Genomic DNA, 25686 nt, shown 5'->3' with positions numbered 1-25686 from the left:
ATCTGAGAGAAGCCTGTGGAGGGGAAACACCTTCACACGCTGCCGGGTGCTGTTAGAGAAAAAAATTGAAAGCGTACATGAGGGCCTGTGTAAATGAATGTGTGGACGTGGCAAGCGGTCCAGGAAAGTTGGCTCTATGTTTATCTTATGTAAATGACTCAACATACAGTATGCACCGACAGGGTCTTTGCTGTTTCTGCCAATGCTGCTGTAATGGAGAGCGTGAGTATAGCGGAGATGATGTGGGTTAGACAGCCTGCATACCTTCATTAGCAGAATTATGCTATCTGCATTGTGGAGACTGATGTGAAAACAGCCATCTCATATAAAACTAAAGCTAACCTCAGACTGTGGTGGACACTTGAGGCCAGATTTACAAAATTGGACAAAATAGGGCCAATTTATAAAAGGGGGCAGATGTGAGTGGAAATTTCTGTGGGTGATTTACTAACAAGGCAGACATTAAAAACAGGTGATATATTACCATTTACATCATGAACAACGTAATCCACTGAGAGCAGCGCAACTTAGCATGTCTTAATGATTTTAAGACATGCTTAATGACAAGAGCAAACCTTAGTAAACATGTAAATGCTCGCTTGTTGGTTATGGGGATTTCATTTGTTGGGGCTGTGTGGGTTTGGTGTTGTTTTGTTGTCGATGTTGGACAACGGAGGAAAAAAGTTAAATAATGCCATTACTATTTTTCCCTGGTTGTTCCTCTGTTTTCTGGTGATGAGTAGTACCAGGTTGGTCCTGCACGGTTACGGCGAGTGGGACTTCCTGGGTAGCGGGTGGTGGGCTCTCCTTCTTCTTCGTGGATGTTTGCTCGGTGGCTTTTGGTCGGGTGACTGAGTGCAGCCATGACACGTCAGAGGAGATCTGGCCCTCCCGACTGAGCCTGGTTTCTCAGAGGTTTTTTTCTCTCCATTAATCAATCATTGGAGTTTGGGTTCCTCGCCACAGCAGGGCACTGTTGGCATGCTCACCAGGAGACTGCATTTATTTCTTATTTGCTCCGGTAAAGCTGCTTTGGAACAATGCACATTGTGAAAAGCGCTATATAAATAAACTTGAATTGAATAAAGTTTGCATCTAAAGAGGAATCACCTACAAATGCATATGCAATAAGGTCAGTCAAAAAAACATTTGTGTCCACGCATTTTCAATACTAATTTTTACTGCATGTTCTTAGTAAATACTGTCAGTCGATTTTTAACGCCAAGGTGTTGCGAGGTGTTGACGCTGCCGAAAGCCTTTAGAATATCTTGCCTTTGATAAATTTCTGTATGTGTTGTTGAAATTTTGCTTCGTGACACTAAATGAACGCAACAAGTTAAGACACCCACAGCATCAGTTTGGCTTGGTAGAAATCTTAGATTACCATTTCACTTTTGCATGCTTGTTTCTTTGTACACATGCACAATATGTTTGTGTGAGGGTGTAGGCATTGTAATAGGTTCGATCATAAGTGTAGACTAAAAGTCACAACAAAAATAGTAATAACAACATTTTTTGGTCACTTTGTTGCTTCTAAATCAAACTAAATGCTGTTTATGTGAAAATGTAAAAATGCAGAAAGGTTTGTGTGTGGTTAGGTTTAGGGACATAATTGGTGTTAGGGGACTAAATATCCAGTTTATTTAGTATAAAATTCATTACATCTATTGAAAGTGTGTGTGTGCGCAAATGAGTGTGTGTGAGAGAGAAGATAAGCCCTCTGGCATTTCTGTCTCTAGAGTGGCAGCTTTGAACCCAATGAAAGCACCATGTGACCAATCTGTGTGTGTTCCATGACAGAAGCCTGTTATCACACCATAGCACTGGCATGGAATCGAGACACTCTGATGGACAGAAAAAAGCATCTGACATGCAGGACTGTTAGTGAGAAATACGGGGAATAAATACCAACGCTTACAATAATGCCTTTTGGAGCCACTGTATCTTTAATACATAGCACAATTTTACAATTTCTGTGCATCTAAGTAAACAAATGATATAAACCAGCTTGCTGCCATAGCTTTTGGCATCAACGGGTGAACTATTTAACCCACTCACGCATGCATAGAGATCACTACAGTAGAAAGGTATTCGAAAACACATTTCTTGCACTTTTGTGGGTTTTGAGGCACAGTTGAATACTGCAGGGACACTTGTGCATGCCTTTTCAGTTTTTTATTTGTACTTTTAGTATTTTTATTATATCTAGTATATGATTTTTTTTGTAAAAGTAGAGATGCACCGATATATCAAGCAATAATCGCTATCGGCCAATAAAAGCAGTTTTTTTTGGAAACCAGGTCCCAGAGTGGACCCAGAGACGACACCCTTGCGTTTTCGTGTCTACAGCCAATCCATATTGAGTCGGTTTCAGTGGTTTTGTACGCAGATAATTCTTCAAAAGATGCCGTGTTTATGGAATTAAAAGATGTATGTGCACATTGTGTTTTCACCTTGTAGGTTTATCTTTATAGCCAAACGCGTACACAGACACACACACACAGACGTACACACATTTTTGATGTGTCCTCGCATTCACACTGAGCTCATCATTCACGCTCTACCTTTATCTGCTGTGCTGGTGTGTATGTATGTGTGTGCTGAGAGGTCGGAGATAACCAGATGAGTAATTAGGTGACATACAAGTGCATAACCTCTCCGTGCCCTACACAAACACATACCTGCAAATATCTGAAAACGCTTCATTGATAAATCTGTGTGTGAATATAACACACACACACACTCAGCATAACAAATGCTTCAGTGGATTAATCTAGCACTAAAAAAATATTACAAGACGCACGAATGAAATCCACCACAGCACACAACACGGCGATATTAATGCGGTGCGTTTCGTTCGACCAAACGAAGATTGATTAAATACACATGTACACGAACCGCAACGCTCCGTAATAACTAAACCCCTCATTCATATTAACCGCAATATTTTCGCCGCTCGGATGAGTCTCCTGCAGTCACTTCAGCTTCGCCATCAACTACATTTATCCTAATCAAGAATTTGCATTTTACAAGCTGACAGACAAACTCGGTATGAAAATTCAAATACGCGAAGGACAAAAAATAGGAGCAATGAGTATTACATTATTCATGTAATAATGAAGAGTAGCGAAATGCAAATACAATGTAAAACTCTCCAACAGACAGTGACCCAGATGCATCTAAAAGCCAGGCCAGGTAAAATCCTCTCCCTCAAGCGATGTACGAACAACCGATGATAACACAAAGCCTTCATTTATAAAAAAGACCCTAATGAGTGTCGAGCCCCCGGCGTTTCTGCGAGGTCGTGACCTTAGAATGACCTTCCGACCTCGGGAAATCAGCGTCTGACTGGTGGACAACCAGAGGAGCTCCCAAAGGTGTTCTGCTATGATTGATGTTTCTCGAAGATTTCTTTTTGAAGACAGAAAAAGAGTGTTAAGAGGTCCACGGGAAGCATATTTCTGAGAGGATCTGGCGCCAAGCCAGAAGCCCTCAGACTGATTTTCGATTTCTCTCCTTCCTGATGGACGAAAAGCGTCAAAGCGGAATTTTCCTAGACAGGAGCACAATAGCGAGAGGTATAAGCAGCCTAAAAGTAGGGACAAAGACATGAGGGAAATAATGCTTACAAAGCTCTGATCGACAGCACTGAGAATGCAACTCACTGCATTAATCATAGAACAGAGATAGTTAACTCTCAAAAAAAGTAATCTTGGAAGCTTATGGATTTAAGGAAAGAAAATCAATGCGTTTCAGTTCTTCATTTTGTTCTTCAAACATGACAAAATTTTTATGTTTGGGTTAACTATTCCAGAAAGCATTATACCCGTTCATGATCCACGAGGAAAACCACCTTGAATGTCAAAACTAATTCAGTAATATATTCAGGCATACAGTAAAGACAGAGAGCTGAAAAGAGCGAGGGAGAACCAGCCCATCCACCGCAGTACCTTTGAGGGGTCTAGAGGTGTCGGCATCTCTGCTGGTTGGTCCTCTGCTGCTCGAGTCCTCATGACTAATGCAGTTATAACAAAGCAGAGCTGTTCCACAAACAACACGAACAAAAGGAAAAGGAAAGAAGGAAACACCTTTCAAGAACTTACATCTGGTGAATATTTTATTCTGTTGCATTTATTTACAAAAAATCTCTTTGTACAGTCTTGTTTTTTATTATGCCTGAGTCAACCATGAGTCCTTGTGCCAAATCAAGGTGATGTTCAGAAAACTAAAGACACCTGTAACACCTGCTCTCACCCCGAAAAGTGACCGAAGACCTTTCTTATATCCGCACCACCAGATCGATTTGTAGGTCGTATACGGAAAGAGAAAGCAAGGCCACACATGCACATACATACACAGGACGTTCGTTTGTAGTCAAAAGTAGGCCACCCGGAGAGATAGGAACTGAAAGCGGGCTGTTTCGGAAGTTCACCAATATAGTAGATCACAATCAGAGACGAAGAGAAATCTTTGACCTGAAAATCTCCCAGAATTCCCAGGAAAAGGAGGATACTGTGATTGTCCAAACTACATGTTCAAATCAGCTTATTTACTCATTCAGAAAGATGATTTGCAATGGAAGCCCTTCATGGGTGATTTAGGTTCCCACAAACTCACAAAAGCATCCCCTCACCACCCCTTGTACGTTTAAAACAACATACGAATGACACCATCTTGTAGTCAACCTTGATCAATGAACACAACTACTGAACCGAACAACATGGTTAAGTTAGTAACATTAATCATTTTTGTTAGTTGCTCCACCGTCCACCACCAGAAACCCACTCCCGCAGAACCAAGCACTTTAACATCAGGATAATACGGCTGTTCAGTATTTATTAATAACTCACTCTAAGCCATTAATAAACATTAAAAGATAAAATTAAGTAAAGCAAAAAAAGTTAAGGATGAGCCGAACCTGCGAAGGCTTTCGATATTCGTTCTTTTTTCCACTCCCAGGGTTGGTCGTACTCCTCCGGAGGCCTCTCGTCATCCTGGGGTAATCTGCTCTCCCGAGAGCACCGGCCTCCATCCAGCTCTCCTCCGTTCTCCTCTGGCTCATAAGGGGTGTCGTATAGAGGTAGCTCCCGTACCTGACCGTCTTTAGAACCACGGCCACCTCGGATTTCTGTGATATCAAAAATACAGAGTCCATTAGTACCATTAGCATTCATAGTTTGATATTAACATTTCCAAATCAAAAGTTTGAAGTTTGCTGAGATTCAGGGTACCAGTCGCCGGCAGTTTCATTAACATTTCTGTGGAGGCTTTATTTACACGATGTGCTTAAAAGCTTAAGTAAATTTACTCCTAAAAAGCTTAAACAAGCCTGAACAAGCTAATTGTGTTTAATAGCGAGACCTGCTGGGTGGAAAAAGAGCAATCTCACACAAAAAGCCCCAAGAGTCTCATCTGAAAACGACAGATAACAGGGAGTGATCAGCCAGAGATTGTCCGATCACAATATGCCAAGAAAAGTACTCAAAATAAAATAAATAAACACATCAATTAGGGCTGTCAAAGGATTAATCCTGATTCATCGCATCCAGAATAAAAGTTTGAGTATTCATAATATCATTTTGTAACTATAAACACAAAAACAAATTAGGAATATTTTAGGAAATGTTTTGATGTATTTTTTTGTATTTCTTTTTAAATAAATAAAGCATTGCTAGTGCCATGCTCTGACCACTTAGCCTTCTTAAATATATACAAAATTATGCAAAGTATAGGTTAAGACATATATTATGTAAATACAAGATTTTATTCTGGATGCAACCCTGAAATAAATAAATGAAGAGATTTATTTAAATAAAAAATGCTATGTATAGGTCTGACTGGAATGGCATGATCAAATCTGAAACCACGTCAGGCCAACGTGTGTTTTAGGAAAAAGTTATTTGATGAATACTACAGCATCCATAGTCAAATCATGCGGTAAAAGAATTACACTTCAAGACAATAAAAGACTACACAGATGTTGAACGATGCAACTATTTCTGTGTTTTACAACGTTTGCTGTGGCCTGTGACTGTTCCAGCTTTACTATGTTATTTCTGTTATTATCTCACAGCGGGCCTACATACTGTATCTGTTACTCATCACAATGAATGGTTCATTCACAGCATCGTTCCAATACATCATAGTGTCATTCCCAATTACCCGATCAACAAATACAAAACAAAACAAATGGATACAAATTCAAAGTCTCTCTTTCTCCCTAAAATCATCTCTCACGCTGGGCGGTATGAAGTTGTTAACAGTCAGTTTTAATGGTATAGTATAATGCAGAGACGCTCATGAAATGAAATATAACACCGCACCACTGCATAATTGCATCTCTGCCCGAGGGAGCTCTTGCGGAAAAATGGGAAAAGTGTAGTGAGTAATGGAGACAGTAGGAGAGGCAAAAAGAGGTGGAGATGGTTTTATGTATCAGGACATAATAAAAATACCAGCTGGTCCTTGGCAGGACTTAAAAATAGGCTAACACAACCTCAGAACAATAACGCAGTATATATTACACCGCGTCATTTATTATTTACAGTAACAAAAACTATAAGTGAAATCCTTACAGCATCAATGAGAATAAAATGGGAAGTAACAGCAAGGTGCTGCCAATTAAATGCTCTTGATTCCCTGATCAACTACTACTAGTAAGTTAATTAGAAAGGATCCCCAGCTTGTTGTTTATACCTATACACTTTTATTTATTACATTTTCATGTAAATCTGGTGTTGCATCTAAACACCAGATTTACATGAAAATATAATAAATAAAAGTGTATAGGTATAAACAATAAGCTAATGTTGTTCTTTATCTCTTAGACAACAGTTATAATAAAACCCTTTCTAAAAAGCTGCATGTATTATTTCACACACATTCAAACTAGGGATGCACCGATATGTAAATTTTGGCCGATATAAAGTATCTTAACATTTATATAACATTTTCTGAGATTGAAACAAAAGAAAAACAAAGAAAACAAGGTTACCATTAGTTCTCTTTTTTTCCCTGAAAATCATGTACCATGTACTTTACACTTGTTTAAGGTTCTTTAACTATTAAACTTTTCTGGTATGTTTATTTAATAAACTAATTATTGATGTTCTTCCAGAGCAGCCCAGAAAATGCTTTAAAAAATTGCTTTTGTTCCCATAATTTACCCATTAATAAATATCTATACACTGTACTATACATTAACAATGCTTTACTAATAACAGTAAGTGAATTATCATGATATAAAGACAGTACTGTATTGGATTTTAACTGTGAGCAGCGTACAGCTGAAGTGCTTTAACCAGAGAAAATTATTCATCATTTATCGGCCATAATTTATCGGCCTAAATTAAATTATCGTCCGATACCGATAACACTAAAGTGACCATTTATCGGCCGATACCGATATGGCCGATAATTTATCGTGCATCCTTAATTCAAACAGACGTCTTTTGTCATTACATCGCTCCTCATACACGTATTGAGAGCATCCCGCCTCATTACCAGTGATCAAAGTGAGATCCGGTTAACATCCAAACAGCTTCCCTCCTCTACACAAAGAGAAAGCTACAGCTGAAAACACAGGGAGGAAAGATTTGTGTGATGGACAGTGAATAGGGAGGCAGACCGCGAGGTTACGACAAATGGCAGCTTATACCTGCATAGAAACACACACGCCATGCAGCTGGAAAGGTTTAAGTAAGGCCAACCAGCATGAACAGAAGACATTAGAGGCTGCCTGAAGAGAGGGAGTGCGTTAGGAAATCATACGTACAAGCTTACATCCTCTCACGCTGGTACTGATGTCGCTCTCCGTGCCTCCCTATACTTGTGTGGGCACGTTGTTGCGGTTTGGAGAGATGGATGTATCCATCTGCCGGAGTGCATTACGATAATTAGCAGTTCCAGCTGATCTGAAGCCGGCAAAGAAGAGCTTGTGCCCTTTAACCATACACGTCTGCAAAAGCTCAGGAGTCAAAGGTCAAATGACAACCCCGTCGTTCCACATATACATAGACCACACCGTGACCGCCCACCCACCGCAGTAACGCCGCTTCCTCTCCAGGTGTCAGATGGTGTGTGAATGCATGTGTGTGGGTGGTCTGATGGCTTTCTGTTGATTTACGGCGTCACACGATGGGACACATTGAGGAAATCAAAGCTTAACATTGACCTTCACCTTTTCAACACAACTACATCACGGCAGCAAATATTTGCAATGCACCAGCCAATCAACATCCTCATAAAAAAATTGCATTCTTGTACGATTTTTTCCCACAGGGTCTGTTATTTGGCACCCATTCCTGCGTTTGTAGATCCTATTACCAAAAATACCATTCTTAGACACTGTTGACATCAAATATTAATTCAAGTCACACTCTATTCATCTGTGACTACAGTACATGCTCCAGGTTTTCCATGACATGCCAGAAGTCTGTGTTTCCTCTTTATCATCCCTCTAGAACCCCCTGCTTGCTAACCTTTCCGTTACCTCAGGCTCATATGGAAACAACTTAATCCCCAAAGAGGGGAAAATAAGATGTTGCTGGTTTAAAATTCAGAAATCCTGTGCTATGTCAGCCAAGTCCTCTGGCAAATAAATGCTGCAGTGTGTATGTACTGTATGTGTGTGTGTGTTCTCTGGATTAAACTAAATACATTAGTTTCAACTCTACAGCTGGGCACGACAAGTCACACCTGTTCTCCTCACCTTTCCACCCTTCCTTTGAATAAATGATTGCTTTAAACTTCTACATCTATTTTTTATCTCGCAGGGCATTGTGGGTGGGAGCGCAGGAATAAAACATATCTCCTCTTGCACCTGTGTGCTGCAATAGGGTTTTACTGATATTTCAGCGCAAGGTTATTCAAAAATACAAATTCTGTCATTCTGTTGTTTATTATTATAAGTTTAGGATATATTTAAATTTGTAGAAATGTACCGTATCAACCAAAGACAACTCAGGGAGGCCGACGGAGGAGGGCAGAGAAGCACCGCAGTCAGAAAGTCCATCGTACTTGAGTACGAAAATGGCCAACGTTTGCATAAAGAGGACATCCCTCAGCACTTGAATGTTTGGTTCACCATCTGTAGTAATAGTTTATGTATAAAAATAATAAAGATAATGAGAACATTACTTTAAAAATGATTATGTTAGACTGTTCTTTTGTGTTATCATTATGCGTGCATATGGAAAGACCTAATAAGTTCATGTGCGGAGTTGTGCCTTTATATTTTAACCACCTCCGAGGGTACTGGGGGTGTCAAGTCAAGGAACTGTTATTTTTGGGGGTCGAGGGCTGAAAAGTTTGGTAACCCCTGCACTAGGCAATGGCTGGTGAATGGAGATCAAATACAGGCCAATATATTGTATCATGGATTATTTTTAAATATGTAGAAATATTATGACAACACACAGTTGCATTATTTAGTTATTATTCCATTAACACTAGTAAAAAGAACCAAAAAATCTTGAAATATTTGTTACTCACCGAGTATTCATTATGCACAAGTTAAGGTTTAAAACAGTTGAATGTGAGAAACAAACAGGTTCATAATTCTCAAGACCATAACTTGACTTCAGAAAAAAAAATCTGATAATCATAACTGTCATTCAGAGCTTTTCAATTTGGTTTTGTATATCAAAAAAGTGTAATAAGCAGTTCAGTCTTTCAATTATACAAGATATTTTGTTTCTCTTTTGTTTAGGTACTTTTTTCAACCCCCTTTCATTGATCTTTAATTATATGCTGTTTTGAGAAGAAAGCGCTGCATTATACTTCCTGTCAGATTAAAGTCATGGTTATTTATGTTGTGTGAAGAACCATTGTGTGATGATGAGACGTGTATTTTCTTGCAGGCGTATTAAATGTATTGGCACAATTTCAATGTTTAAGAGTATGAAAAGAATGCACAAGGCCGGTTAAGTTAATAAATTTTACTTTCAGATAAGATTATATTTATTCTGTAAAGACTCATGGTTTGAGTGACTTTAAGAAAAGATCATTAAGTTATTTTTACATATGTATACACTTACGAGGAAACTAGTTTAAAAAATGCATCCTGTTTCATCTGATCTTTTATTTTCATATGAATTCTTTAAAAGCAATGATTGGATTAGTTCTATAAAAAAAGTCCTGAATAGATTGACATTGAGTTACTGACACAGTAGCATTAACACATCATCTACTGCTATGAAATTTCTTGCATATACTCTCCAAGCCAACTGTTGCAAATCCAGTCCAATACCGCTATGTTTTAACACAATACAGTTAAATTCCTTTAATTATAAACAAAACATTTTATTTCACCTGTAGCAGAGCAGAAGCGAACTGTCTTTCTCTAACGTGTTATCTGCTTGGCTCAGGAAGCACATATGAGATCCCGTGAGACCTCCAATTTTGGGTGTACTGCTATCTCTGACAGTCAGAGGCAGTCTGTATTTGTGTGAGTGTCTCAATGGTCTCAAATGAAGGGGGGCTGGGCAGACGGCACATAAAGAAAATGCTTTAGACTCTTCATCGGTCTACAAAATTTACAAACTTTTTTGTCTGCATGTCAGAATATAATGCAAGTGCACGGTGAATGCATTTGTATCGTGTGCCCTATTGATTTGATGGTGTTATGTTCTAAATAGACGTCTCTCGATGCCATCTCAGGCGTCTTGGGCAAGAGTCATCAAGTCTTTTTTTTGTATCTGCATTTCAAAATACTGTGCAGGTCTGTTTGAAAAGCTAAATGTGGTTGTTGTTTATCCTCGCCTCACAGTCCCTTCTTTAAAATGCCCATCTGCAGCAGACATTTGGTTATATGCACATTTATAAAGTTTTTCTACATCATTTGACTATTTTAATAAGTTACCTAAAAAATTACCAAGGTTATTTTGGTTTACTAAAATATTGACCTAAAAATGATTGGGAAAAACTAAACTAAAGGAAAAATTTAAATGTTTCCTCAAATATAAACAGAAATAAGTTTAAAGCACTACATTTATAATAACAAACAAAAACTAAAATAAAAGTAATCAATATGATAAAGCGACATAAAAAAATATATATACATTATATACAGTCCCTGATAAAGGTCTTGTCGCTTGTGTACATATTGACCTGAAGTGCCGCTGAAATATATTTCTAATCAAGATTTTTTTTTACAAGAAATGGCTCATTTTAATCCCAACATCTTTTGTAATAATGTTTCAGTGCAAAACGAAACTGTCAAAAATTATTGTAATATTCACTCCATTGAGTCAATTGTTGCAAAGACATAAGTGTTGTCGCCTTGTCATATGAGCCTCACCTGTAACTAATAATGGATCAATTAGGTCTCAGGTGTGTATAAATAGAACCCCAGCACACTAGACCTTCACATAAACTGCAACTAGACCTCTGCAAACATGCCTAAGATTCACCCTGAGACTAAAGTTTTGATTATCAAGAGGCTGAAGACCAGATCCACAGCTGATGTGGCAGACACCTTCAATGTGTCACAGCGTCAAGTACAGAGGATAAAAGATTTGAAGAGACTGGAGACATTTTTGACAAGCCCAGGTCAGGCAGACCCCGCAAGACAACTGCTCGAGAGGACCGTTTGTTGGCTCGAAAATCCAAGGCCAGCCCATTTTCCACAGCAGCAGAGCTCCACGAGACCTGGTCACCTGAAGTCCCTGTGTCAACCAGAACAGTTTGTCAGATTCTATCTCGAAATGGCCTCCATGGTCGAATCAGTGCCCAGAAGCCAGCACTAAACAAAAGACAATTGAAAAACCATGTGGCATTTGCCAAGGCCCACAGCCTGCTAAAAGGATGGACGCTGGAAAAGTGACAAAGGTGGATTTTTCAGATGAATCTTCTGTTGAATTACACCACAGTCGCCGCAAATATTGCAGGAGACCTACTGGAGTCCGCATGGATCCAAGATTCACCCAGAAATCAGTGAAGTTTGGAGGCGGAAAAATCAAAATCTTAGCTACCTCTTATTATTATCTTATTATTATTATTATTATGAGCTATTTCTAACACCAATAGATTAATTAAAAGTCAGGTTTATAGCAGGTGTTTCTACAAAATAGATAAGCGACAAGACTTTTGTCAAGGACTGTATATAAAATGACAAAAGCATGTACCAACACTGCTAAATCTTTAACTAAAATTAACAAAAAATAAAAACATAAAATAAATTCTAATTTAGAATTTTAGTAAAGCTAAAAAAACTAAAATTAAAACTATAATTACACTGAAATGTACACAAACATCTCTTTTTAAATAGTTCACTTCCTGTTTTTTTGTGAATGTAAAAATGGCACATTGTTAAAGTGCGTCAGGTGTCAAGTATTCACTTTGGCACTTGTTTATTTCCTAATACCGCAAGTCATATTTCCATAGCACTAAGACCTGTTTGTGCAGAAAATAATTACAAGATAATAAGTGTTATCTGGTAAGATGGACTATGGGCAGGGTTGCCAAGTCCCTTGTTTTCCTGCAGAATTTGCCTCCTTTAAAACGGTTGCCACCATTTTTCCTTCTGCGGGTTCAAGATGGAAGAATTTTGTACATCAGCAATCATTCTTAAAGTAGGGTTAAGTTTTAAGAAAACGTTTATGAAAAGAAATTATTTGAGTGATAACTAATATAAAATAATTTTCAATAAGAAATTATGTGTAATGCAAAACAGTGTCCTGTAAAATATGTATTGTTGGAGTGAAACATTTTGAGTTTTGGAACTTGGGCTGGGGTTGTTGGGCAAGTTAGCTTTAATTGTGCTTTCCTTTTGAAGATCTGGCAACCCTGACTGTGGCTGGTACTGTATATGCAGGGGTTTGCATTGATTCCCAACTATGACAATTTACGCTGCTGAGAAACCCGGAAACGTGAAAAAGGTTCATAGTTGGGAGAATTTAGCCCACAGTTTTCGGGGAATTTAACCTTCGAATAACTTCACTTTAAGATCTGAAAAAATAACACATATCTTCTTCAAAGACAATGTCTGATTCAATGTCATTACCGGTCACTATGGTTACACACATTAGTTGTGAGAAGGGAATTGACTTTAACCCAATCGATGAGACAGGATTCAATACGCCTCTGTCCACTGTACCACGCACAGACCCCTGATAGTAATACGGTTATCAATCCCACACATTGACCGTGTGAACCCCAACAGCTGCCTATAAAGATCAGACACAGTCTCAAGAGAAACAGGATTATGATGGCCTGCAAGAGACAGCAACTGTAGATCACAAATCTTCTTATTTCAAATCATCCACCTTTTGAAACATTTACAGCCCATCTGCTTCAATCTGATCATCAACATTATCTCTCTTGAACAGCCGAAGCTGAGACTAGCCGTCCTCTTTTCTCACACCCATCCAGCTGCCAGGACTGCCTGAGAGACACACACACACAACCTCAACTCATCTATTTCTTCTGTCCATCTTCTGTTCGGTCTCTTGGCCCATGCACTCACTGTGAGCTTTGCCAAGCTAGTGTGGTATCCACATCCATGCCCAGCGCCGCAGAAAAACAGCCTGTGACTGAGCAGAGCTGCATCTGTGGTCTGGAGCCAGAGTGTATTTTTGGTCTGGGCTCTTTGTGGTGTGCATGTGTGTCCCTGCAAACAGCTGCCCAAAACGTGAACCGTTCAGTAAGCTAAAATAAGTGCACCAAGGCTGGGTGGTATGACTGTTTATACAAAGAGAAAATATAAACATGTCAACTGGTAAAGATTCTGCTCTATGATATATTCAAAACTAAATGTATTAAAGGTGTTGTGTGTAGGAGGATCTATCAACAGAAATGTAATATAATAAACATAACTATATCTTCAGAGGTGTATAAAGACCTTACATAATGAAGTGATTGATTTTTATTACAATGAGCTATTTCTATCTACATACACCGCGGTTCCCCTTCAACTTGTTGTTTCTCCAGTAGACCTAAACAAAACAAACTGCTTTACAGAACACGTTTTGTAAATACATTATCTCCTTCGGCAAAAATGAACTGGGACACCATAGTTCTGTGTTAGCAACCGTTGTGCTTCGAAAGAGAGAGGGGAGGAGGGGAGTGAGCCATTGGTTGCAATTTGCAACCTCAACACTAGATGCCGCAAAAATCTCCACATTACTTCTTTAATGCAATAGATGCTCCATAGTTGCGATTATTTAACAATTAAAAAACTATAATAACATGACTAAGACTGTACTTTAATAAAAATTGAATATGAGATTAGGCATGTGACGGTATAAAATTGTCATGTAATGATATTTGAATGTCAAGACTAATAACATTCTTAACATCATAGGTTTTGTTTACACTTGCTCTCCATAAGCAAGAACTGTATTTGAACATTATAAATGTTGTCTTACTGAAAGAAAGTGAGATTGTGGTACTGTTATCGAAAACGATTCATGGTATTGCCCACAAAATTCTTTGTGGCTGCATGTTATGCAGGAAAGTGCGTGTTTGTGTGTTTTAAAGACCTGGTTTAGTAAAACACTGTGTGACAGTTGTATAATGAGACATTTGTGAGAGACATTTAAAACACGTCTGTGAGTAAAAAACAAAAAACGTTAACAGTTAGGAGAGGATTTCTGTAAAGCCGATGCATTGTGGGTACTAAAGATAACAAATTCCTGACATACAAAGCAAAACCAGGCAATTTCAAACAGTCAATATTTCCAAACTATGAGTTTGAGAATAAGAAGAAGTAAGTGTACAATGTCTGTTTGCATAACCAATGGCTGAAACAACAAAAATATCTCTTCTCACACACCACAGACATGGATTTACTCTTCTACAGTGCCACTGGAAGAGAAAGGAAGAATAATAGATGGACATAAAAAGTGGGAGGAGTTCATGACACAAGTCACAGTTTAAATGGGAGGAGTTAGAGGAGGAACCTTAGTGAAAAGAGAGAAAATCGATGAGTGACTGGATCAATCACTGATTTTAAACAGGCACCAGTTGAAACAGTATCACCAAATATATGTTCACAGCATCTCCTGAACGGACTATATTGTTTTAGTAATGCTTGTTTATATTTATCATGAACAAACCCCTAAATTGGGAGTCAAAATTCATCTTAAATGGTTAATGCTACAGACATGAATGATTCCTCTAATGGTGCATCTCACACAAACGAAGACATGTTACTTTTATAAGCGATATCACTTACAATTTTTTCCTGTCAGACTATAAAGTGGGCAACAAAAACACACTGATTTAAATTCCAAGACAGAGAGTTGCGGGCTGGCTCTTTTGGCCTATATGAAACCACAATGCAACCACACATGCACACTAACTGCTTAACTACAGCTCCAACATCTCTGGATGCCTATACGACATATTCTATCAAAACAAACATCATTCAAACCATCAAAAAACAGCTTTTAATACAAATTTAATATAAACACTGCGGCAGAGAGAATTTTATTAGCATGATCAATCGTCCCGTATTGACAACTGCTGCATCCACAGCAAAAACTCCTAACAAAGGAATATGAATAATTTATAAAATATGCTTGTGCATGTGAAAGAGAGAGTATGTGGGACAGGTAAAAAGATGAGTAGGGTTGTTTGTTAGCTCAAATGTGTGCGTGTGTGTCCACAGTGGCCGGTGTCTGGACAGCAGCATTGATTCCAGCTAGGACAAAACAGCAATTACACCTCATTAGAACCTGCATGAAGGCTCATTACCCAAAGATTAATGAGAAGCCTGTCGGAAATCTGGCCTGTCCACCACCATGCATCACCTTGATGGTGACAAGTCAAGAAAAAAGTTGGACAAAGACAGATCAAAATGCAAAGAAAACAAATAAAAACACACAACTGTTAACCTTTTTTTCCAAGTATAATGAGCATGGATTCTAGAAAGTTTTCTGAAAGCTTCATAAACTTCCATGAAATCTGAACACACATCATTCACATCCACCTCATGCAAATGCAAATTATTTTCTATAGCGCATTTAAAAAAAAAAAATGTTGCATAGCAGCTGAAGTAATAATGCATTTAATATGTCTAATGTGCAAAAAACAACAAGATATTTACCGACCCCCAGTTTACTTCCGGTTTGTGTTTGGCTATTGTCTAATCATACAACTATTTATATTTAATTTAATTTATGTTCTTATTATTTTGTATCATTACTTTATTTTATTTAATAATTGTAATAAATAAACAATTTGTTGAATTTTGTTGTATGTTCACTTAATTAAATAAACTATTTGTTGAATGGGTCCTGTTAATTGTCACTTTGAAACCGTGTTTTAACACGACATAACAACATGTTATCTGATTTAAAATGTAAAACATGTACACGTTAAATATTTCACTTTTGAAGTGATGCACTTCCCTGGTCTTACTGATTATTATTATACTTCTACTGGATTTACAAGTCTTATATGTAAATTTTTTCTTACTGTCCTGTACGTTTGAGCTTATTAGTTATTAGGTTGTGCTCAAGTTGTTTATTGGTGCACTAACGTTACTGGTTCACAATTTATAACCGTCAGGTAAACTTGAGATAATCTAATGTTGTCGGGTCTCAATAGTTTACCTAGCAAGATCGTGCCTCCTCGTCACAAATTTAGTGCTTTAATGTTTTATGGTCAAAAGTTGCTGATTCCTCAGTTCATGCACATAGACTAATGTTATCGGTATCCATAGTTACTAGAGAGTTGAGTTTCAAGTTAGTGATTGCACCTATTACACAAAAACGAGTGTGTTTCCGAAAATATAACTACAGAAAATTATTTAAGTTGGTTGCTTAACACATTCACGTCCATGCATTGTGTTTTGGGTTACTGCAATGTGCTATGTAACGTTAGCTGCTATGTAGCTAGCACGCTTTGCGCAATAGGCTATTAACCAGCTGTCACCTCAGAATCTAGTTTAAACTATAAGTATAGCCCAGTTGTATACCCCGCGGAGGCCAAAAGACTGCTGTAGTACATCCACAGTTTATGGAGTGACATGATGTAACAGCGGTTTCTGTTAAGTCAACGAATTCACGTGGATTGTGCTGCCCACGAGGAAGCTTATACAGCGACAGTATTTACGACACTGATAACAGACAATTGCGCTTATCAACCACATGGGGGAACAATAAGCAAAAGTTCTCTAATGTTGCTTTAAATCCATTCCATCACAATTAGAACTTAAAACAGTGTGCGGCATTAGCTGTTAACCGAGAGCAGTTCAATACCGCTTCCAGTCTAAGGTTCGATTTGAATTCCCAATACTGTAGAGTATTATGACACATTAAACTCTGAAACGCTGTCTTACGCAACCACGCAGAGTTAAATCAAGCCATCTTAGACAGTTCTGGAGCACCCACACAATGAAGAGATGAGCTTGACAAGAGCCGAGATACAGCCGCACGCCGTCTCACTGTGCAGAGAGCTGCAGGATCTGTTTGATTCCATTCTGTCCTCCAGCAGCGGTAGGCAACTGTGTCTTTTGTTCCACTGTAGAGATAAAACTAGAGCCGGGTGCAATCAGAGTTCAGCCAAAGCAGAGAGGGAAGAGGAGAATGAGAGCGAGCGAGAGAGAGAAGCTTAATTGCTTCTTGCTCTGGGAGTCGTATGCCAGGTTTGATGGCAAATCTAGCCCAACGATCGGGCGCTGGAGGAGGCCGTGCGGGCTGGCGCGTGGATGGTCTTGTGATGAATGACCACTCGACCCTCCTGCCTGCTGAGGGTCAACAGCCCATTAGAACTGATGGCTCCCAGCGACAGACGGGCACACGCATACAGTCTTCTTCTTTACTCAACCCCACCCGTTACTATTGTCCCCCGAGGGGCTCAAGCGTTTCTATCAATCCCCGTCCTAAGGAAAGTATAGGGAAGAAAAAATGGCAATTAATATCCACTGGGTTAATTGTGAATAAAAAAAAACGGTTCGGGAAGCTGAACAGCAGCTGCTAAAATACTCATCAGACATTCGCATCGGTTTGATGCAGTCAGGGTGAAAATCGACGGCAATTTTCCTTAAGTGCGAGAATGCTGAGAAAATACATTTTTCTACCTCGCAAATGAAAGCGTGCGTTTGTTTGTTAATTGATAATCTGATAATCTCCTGTACATATTGCCTAACAAAGCCCAAATCGCTCCGAATGATATCTGAGAGGAATTAACCGTCCCCTGACCAATCTTATGTGGGAAAGAAAACAAGAAACGCATAATTTTTCATTCGGAGTCCATCAGAGTTTTGTAACACAGTATTTTTAGCTTTTATAATTACATGGACAGAACCGCAAAGCTTGATTTGTTCTAAGGATTGTTGCTTTTAAAAACTAGAGCTCTGGTCTTGTCTAATAATAGGCCTCTGAATTTAATGGCCAAGAAAAAGCCCAGAGGACCGAGTTCACACAGTTTTACTGTGTTTCTGAGACTTTAGCACAGTCAGCAGATACCATTAAACTACAATGTATGGCATCAAAAAGCCCTGAAATAGCATAATTGTTCAGTTAAAGTAGAAGAAAAGTGACATAGGAAAAAAGGGAAGGGAGAGTGAGAATACACGAAACGCATCACTGCATGATCACACAGTCATATGTATGCACTCAATGAATGTATATCCTTATAATAACAAAAGGAAAACTGGGAAATGTGGTATCCTGCCCCACCTAAAAGATGTTTCCATTGTATTATAGGATGAAGTCATTTAATGTCGTAAGGGGGGTAATTTACAATACGTAAGGGGGGTAATTTACTGTACAGTCAGTCAGTCAGTCAGTTATTATTGCGAAACCAGCCCGACAGGGTGATCAAGACCTTATTTTGCAATACACATGAACATTGTACATGATCTTGTAGAGACGTTTGTCAAGTCGCCCACCTCTACTGTGTAACCGGTTAGCTTTCAAAGTGCAAGGGTGCCTCCCAATTCTCATACTATCACCCCTAAATAGTTTTATATAGAATTAGAATTATGTCACAAATCACAGTATGCTTAAATGAGAATTCTCAAAGTACCCGGATGGTCTACTGTTTCCAGTGAAAATTCGAAGTGTGGATCCATGGACACTCAAACGGCTGATATTACTCGAAACGCACCGTGAGGGCTGAGTTTAGTGACGCTACATTACATCAATAAAATGGAATAAAAGATGCTTCACTGAAATAATTTAAGTATACAGTCAACATTGAATACATTTTTAAATAAATAAATAAATGTTGATGTTCGTCCAGGCAACAACGGCCTCTTCTGTATGTCCCAGTGAATGTATACTGTTTTGTTATGCGCAAAAATGTATATACTTCTGTAGTAGAGTAGGCGGGGCGAGACCGTGGTTCGAGTCCGGTGAGTAATTGTGAATTAGCGCCAGCTGTGCGCACACCGGGCTCGAATCACGTAGGAGATGGGAGCATATAAAAGGAACGAGCGACCGGACCGTCGAAGAGAGAGGACCGGGCCCGAACTTATGTTATGTTTGTATTTATATTATGTTTTGTTCGCCGGCGGTCGTCCGTGAGGGGGCGCTGGCTGTTATATTACTTTATTAAATGTTTAAATGTTTGCCGGTTCCCGCCTCCTTCCTTTTATATTCTCCCATCTCCTACGTGATTCGAGCCCGGTGTGCGCACAGCTGGCGCTAATTCACAATTACTCACCGGACTCGAACCACGGTCTCGCCCCGCCTACTCTACTACAACTTCCATCACAAAAACAGTACATATAGTGCATAGTATAAGTAGACAAATTGGGTTAAGTATAAGTAAACATTCGCAAGTATACGATAACAGTAAGCACTAAACGCAGCGTGCAGGAGTGTGTGTTTGTGCTACGCAACATACTTTTCTACAGCAAAGTGTAGATTTACTTCCAGCAGAGACACGTTATTATTAACATTCGCTAGACTTACACACACAGCGCCAAAGGGTATTAAAAAGCACTTTTGGGTTTAATACTGCGTGTGTGTATGTGTGCAGTAACATATTTTCGGTAACACTTTAGCATAGGGACCGATTCTCACTATTAACTAGTTGCTTATTAATATATTCCCTGTTTATTAGTAGTTATAAAGCACATATTCAACATGACCATATTCTACTTCCCTAATCCTACCTAATACCTAACAACTACCTTAACAACTATTAATAAGCAACAAATTAGACGTTTACTGGGCAATAGTCGTAGTGAATGGTTTATAAATACAGAGAGAACTGGTCCTTAAAATAAAGTGTGACTGTATTTTCTTACAGTAATATCGTCATCTCCTAACCTGGCATGCATTATACAGCATTTGTACTCGTTTTCGTGGATCAGTGTAAACGCTGATCATTTTGACAACGTTATTGTGTTTCTCTCTCCTTTATCTTAAATGAGTGCTTTCACTGTGCGTGTGTTAGTGTATGTGTGTGTGTCTATGCCAATGTGTGTAAGTATGTGTGCATATTGTATGTGTGGAGCGTTTGTATATGGGTATGACAGTATTTTGTGTTTTTACCATTTTGTTGTTCTTACAGGTATATAACTTTAGTTGATTTGCTTGTAGTCAATGTGTCTCATGTACAGCTGCTTTTTAACAATGAAAATTGTAAAAATCGTTATATAAATAAAGTTAAGTTGTACGGTGTAAAAATGCAAAACGAAAAACATCAGTTTTCTACTCCAATGAGGTAGTATAAACGCACAACTAGAGTCCAAGAGTTTGGGCTTATATGTTCCTTTTAGATCAGTACATAGAGGGACTTAGCAGGGATCCTGCAGAGACGGCCTCTTACACACACACAAAAGAAAAACTCAGTTCATCCCTTCACGACAACATCATTTCCTCACCCTCATGTTTTTTTAATACCTGTAAATAACTTTTTCTTCTGTGGAACACAAAAGAAGATATTTTGAGAAATGTCTTCGTTGTTTTGAGTCCATAGAATAGAAGTCAATTTGGTTAACAACATTCTTCAAAATAGATCTTCTTTTGTGTTCTGCAGAAGTCATACAGGTTTGGAATGACATGATAGTGAATAAATGATCAAAAACATACATTTTTGGGTGAACTATGCATATAATTCGTGTATGGAGCTGATTGGTGATCATATTTAAGGTGAGTCAGAACTCCCACACAACACATACACTTACAATCAAGATTCACAATTCAAGTTTGCTGTCTAATCAGAACACACATACTTCACCTGCTGAGGTGAAATCTAAATTCAACAAAATCACATCTGTTCAGCGCTTCGGGAGATTAGTCATTAAACTTCACGCCAAGCCGGGGGTCTGTCAGAATGAAACAGTAGAGTGGAAACACAGGAGGGGATTGTGACTGTGACGGCAAAATCACTGCGTGGGCCCTTTAAGAGAGTCAATAAATAAAAACTGAAAGCATACAGAAGCTTACGAGGATAAAGCTGCAAAATATTTACTACACGTATCAGGTGTGAAGAGTTTAACCCAGTGATTGATGTGGCATTAATGTGACTCCAGTAGAGATTAAGACTAATGATTTTAGCTTACAGGTTATATCACTCGGAACAGCACTTTTCAATGCCAATAATGCTCAGAGATGATCATAAAGTAACACTTTCTTTAATAAAAATAAACATTGATATGTTGGGGGAATAAAAATGAAATACGCTGTAGAGCTGCTGAATGGAAATGCAAAACAATGCCATAACCTACAGCACTAGAAAAAAGAACAGATGAAATAAGAAACGGTTATATAAATACATTTCATTTAAAACCGTGCATGCACAGATACAGCCCCCACAGAGCACTGTAGCCCACTGCATGTATGCTTATTAAATATTTGATGCCAATCCTTTCAATGAGATATCAAAATACATTGTGTATGTGTACATTTCAAACATCTCAAAGTGATAACCCATAAATGAAAATTCTGTGATCATTAACCTTCATTTCAAACCTGCATGACTTTCTTTCTTCTGATGAACACAAAAGAAGATATTTTGAAGAATGTTGGTTACCAAACATTGATGGTACCCCATTGTGTCAATATAATAGAATTAAACGGTGTCGTCGTTGTTTGGTTACAAAACAACAGCACGCTCTTCAAATGATCTACTTTTGTATTCTGCAGAACGAAGAAAGTCACACAGATTTGAAATCACAGGAAGGCGAGTAAATAATGACAGAATTTATTTTTTGGTTAACTATCTCTTTAAATATTTAGCTTTACCCTTCAATAGTGAGAATAAACGTCTGTTTAGTTAAACCGCTATACTGCGGAAACGTTAGCATATAATCACCAACCGCACTGTTAATTGTAACAACATCACATTTAGCCCAGGCTGAAACGGCTATTACATCAAAATGCTATCAATCCAGAAAACAGGCTAATGGTATACGTAGTAACAGGTGTTCTCGCATAAACTTAATGAGCATCCCGAGTATTTAACATCCTGGAATGTGTGCATTTATGTAGAGATAACATTCTATCTTGCAAAGCGGTGTATTAAATAACAAACATTTCACCCAAAAGGCTAACGCGTTTATAAAGTGAACTAGCCGGCTAGCTGTTAACTTATTCTCAAGTGGGTCTATGTGCCAGGGCACAGTCATCGCTCTACTTTGGCACGTTCTCAGGACTCCGTCCGTCTCCAGCTCTGCTCCATTTTCACAGCGGGAAGCAAACGAACTCTGCGCCAAACATCAGTCAGCGAGCCATTTACTTTTACTGCCAACCTTCCTGAATAACGGATAATGAAGGCTAAGGGCCACGCGGGATGTTTTTACGGGGTGCCGGCGGAGGTCGCGATTCAAACTGAACCCAGAGCGGTTCTGAAAATTCGTACATTTTTACAAATGATTTAGTGGATGGAGATAGTTCTTAGATCAGCAGAACAGGGAAGGTTTGCCACTGAGGCCACTTTATGGGCACTTTGGTTTGGAAAAGACTTTGATTGCCCTCGAGTGTCAGAGGGGAGAGTTATGACTTCTGCTCTTAAAAACTAAATATAACATCAGCCAAGAAACATTTTTATGAAAGGATGACGTATGAGTAAAGCTTTAGTCATCTCTTCCCGTAGAATAGCGAACTGTTGCCAGCACTGTGTTGGCGGGTACAGTGAGTTAGCAAACAAACATTTCCTTTCAAAGCACTACACAACAGTTATGAAGAGTTATTAAAACAGAAATGCCAAAGCTGTTTTTGTATGCTTTGTAAACCTTTAATTTCATAAATTTAATAAAGACGTGCCAATCCCTGAATCCTGCATTAATGATTAATGATATATAATTAAACTAAATATCACTGATCCACGTTAATTAGATTATATATCAAACTTATGAATCTTGTTTGACGTATATGTCGCACGTACACAGACCATGACCACGCACACACAGCCGTCCCGCTAAAGATCTCAGTTCCACACTGTCACCCGCGGAGAAATGTACGCGTGGTTGTGAAAACGCAGAATCAGGAGAGCGCCGTGCTGACAAACTGCATAAGGATCGATCAGCTCATTCCAGTTTAAATCCATCACTGTGATTGAGTCGCTTGGCATGCAGAGAGGAGCAGAGCCCCATCCCTGCGGATCCACAAAAACACAACAACAAGCAGAGACCAATCTACAATATGGAGATTTATGAAACTGTATTAATGTAAAAGAAATAGATTTGATTGCTTCTGCTTTATTGAACGTCTAGACAGAAGACAATGTTTTCAGTTATAGAAATAACTGTGAACTTTAATTGCGTTTCATTAGAAATTATTGGCATGGCAACAAAAGGCAGGATGGAGAATATCAATGAAATGAGATCGGTTTACCCATTTAAGCATTCACGGGTCTGCTAATGTCCCGCAGGGGGTTGACAAGCGAATACATAATTTTTTTTTACAATTATGAAAATGTCTATTTATGTTGTTTTTTGTTTTGATCATCCTTATGCAACCAAACATTTTAAAATGAAGTTAAAAATGAAATAAAATGTTTGGAGTCCATTATGTGACTGAGAGCTCTGAAAATATTGAAAGAAATGCAAAAACTAAATACGCATTACAAATTTTATAGATGTTTTATTTAAGGGATAGTTCACCCGAAAATGAAAATTCTTTCATCGATTTCTCACCCGAATCTTGCAATGCCAAACCTTGTGAAATATGATGTGTGAAATATGAGTGTATGATAAGACGCCACTGGAATTTAGAGCTTGTGTTTGTGTGACACGTCCCGTGAACAGATGCAGCAACCGTTCTGGATCTTGGGTCAGAGGTCAATGGACATCCCCTCCCAGATGAAATACCACACACATTTCCACACTCATATACACAGTCAAGCACACACTGCGTGCTGACAGCTCCCATCTCACACGAGAATGCCAATTCCTCAGCACCTGTTCCATACTCTTCTTCACACCCACGTTTCTTCTGCCAAGATCTTATCCGCTGTCTCTGGGTTGCCTGTTTAAATATCAATGTGTTGAAGTGGCAGATATCTAAAAGAGATCACGTTAAAGTAGTGTAACAGCTCTTTACAAGTTTGTGTTTCTGGGAAACCTGGAATACATTTACTTACACTTATTTTAACCTTCACTGTCCACCCTTTGATCTTTCGGAAAAAAGTTTTTAATAAAATGTTATGTAAAAGGGTTCTTTTTATATTGTAAATGTGTCCAAGATTCTTAAGCTCTCGCAGTGATATATAAACTGAAATGAAAAAGGGCTTGTGATATATCACAAACACAATTGGGCTGTTTTGATGCCTTTAATTACTTTCCAGCCAACATTCCCAAAATTCCTAAGGACTTTTAGAGGCCACAGCTAAAACTCAATTCACTAAATCTCACTAAAACTAAAAATTCACTTTTAAACACGCTCAAAAACTCCACATGGCCCTATGAGAAAACAGAGCATACAGAGATATACAGTATTATAACATTATTCTTTCTATGGCTTGTCAGCGTCTAAGTGTATTATAACAATAGTCTCTGATGTGATGTGTAAAGCACTTTCTAAGCTTGCGGAGGTCGAATTTCTTTGTAGTCAAGTTCACAGCGTCCATTAATAACACCCATTAGGCATTCACAATCAATCTGAAGAGCAAACTGAAACTCTTGTCGCTTCCTCCTGCGTTTGCATCAGAACAATGATCCTACATCAGTCAGCGTATACAGCAAACAGGGGAATTCAATTAGAGAAAAAGGCATTTGATCAGTGCGAGACTGTAGTGCAGGTTAAAGACCCAATTCATCACTATTCACATTGCTATGCTGTCTGCCAGACTGGCAAATTAGTGATATTGAGTGATCCTGGTGACACTTCCAACAGATGATGCCGGTTGAAGTGCATCTCATTCTTTCTTGCTCATTTTTCCTGGACATTAAAGTAGCACTAAAACACATTGCAGTAACTAACAGCATCAGCAGAACTTTTTTAAGTTTTAGCTTTGACTGAATTGCACTTTGTGGAAATAAAAAGTATGTATGAGTAAAACACTGGCATGTATTCAGTATGATACAGTATACAGTTAAAAGAAAAAGTATGTGAACCCTTTGGGCTTACTTGGATTTCTTCATAAATTGGTCATAAAATGTGTTCTGATCTTCATCTAAGTCACAACAATAGAGAAACACAGTCTGCTTAAACTAATACCGCACAAACATTATACGTTTTCATGTTTTTATTGAACACAACATGTAAACATTCATAGTGCAGGGTGGAAAAAGTATGTGAAACTCTAGGCTAATGACTTCTCCAAGAGCTAATTGGAGCCAGGAGT

General features: G+C 38.5%; 1 protein-coding gene across 5 annotated transcripts in view; it reads right to left on the bottom strand.

The window, feature by feature from the left end:
• Positions 1-25686, bottom strand: part of zgc:158464 (uncharacterized protein LOC791139 homolog) — a 99074-nt gene that overhangs the window by 27127 nt on the left and 46261 nt on the right. For 3 of the 5 annotated variants that reach the window (XM_056765997.1, XM_056765998.1, XM_056766001.1), the window contains exon 3: positions 4919-5128. In XM_056765997.1, coding sequence (XP_056621975.1) covers positions 4919-5128 — 210 coding nt within the window. Of the gene's footprint in view, positions 1-3950; positions 4041-4918; positions 5129-25686 lie in introns of all 5 variants that reach the window. The other 2 variants (XM_056765996.1, XM_056766000.1) reach the window with 1 other exon arrangement.

Source organism: Triplophysa dalaica, chromosome 14 (assembly GCF_015846415.1).
Source record: "Triplophysa dalaica isolate WHDGS20190420 chromosome 14, ASM1584641v1, whole genome shotgun sequence".
Taxonomy (NCBI): Eukaryota; Metazoa; Chordata; class Actinopteri; order Cypriniformes; family Nemacheilidae; genus Triplophysa; species Triplophysa dalaica.
The sequence above is the reverse complement of the archived record's forward strand: the minus strand, read 5'-3'. Positions and strand labels throughout refer to the sequence as shown.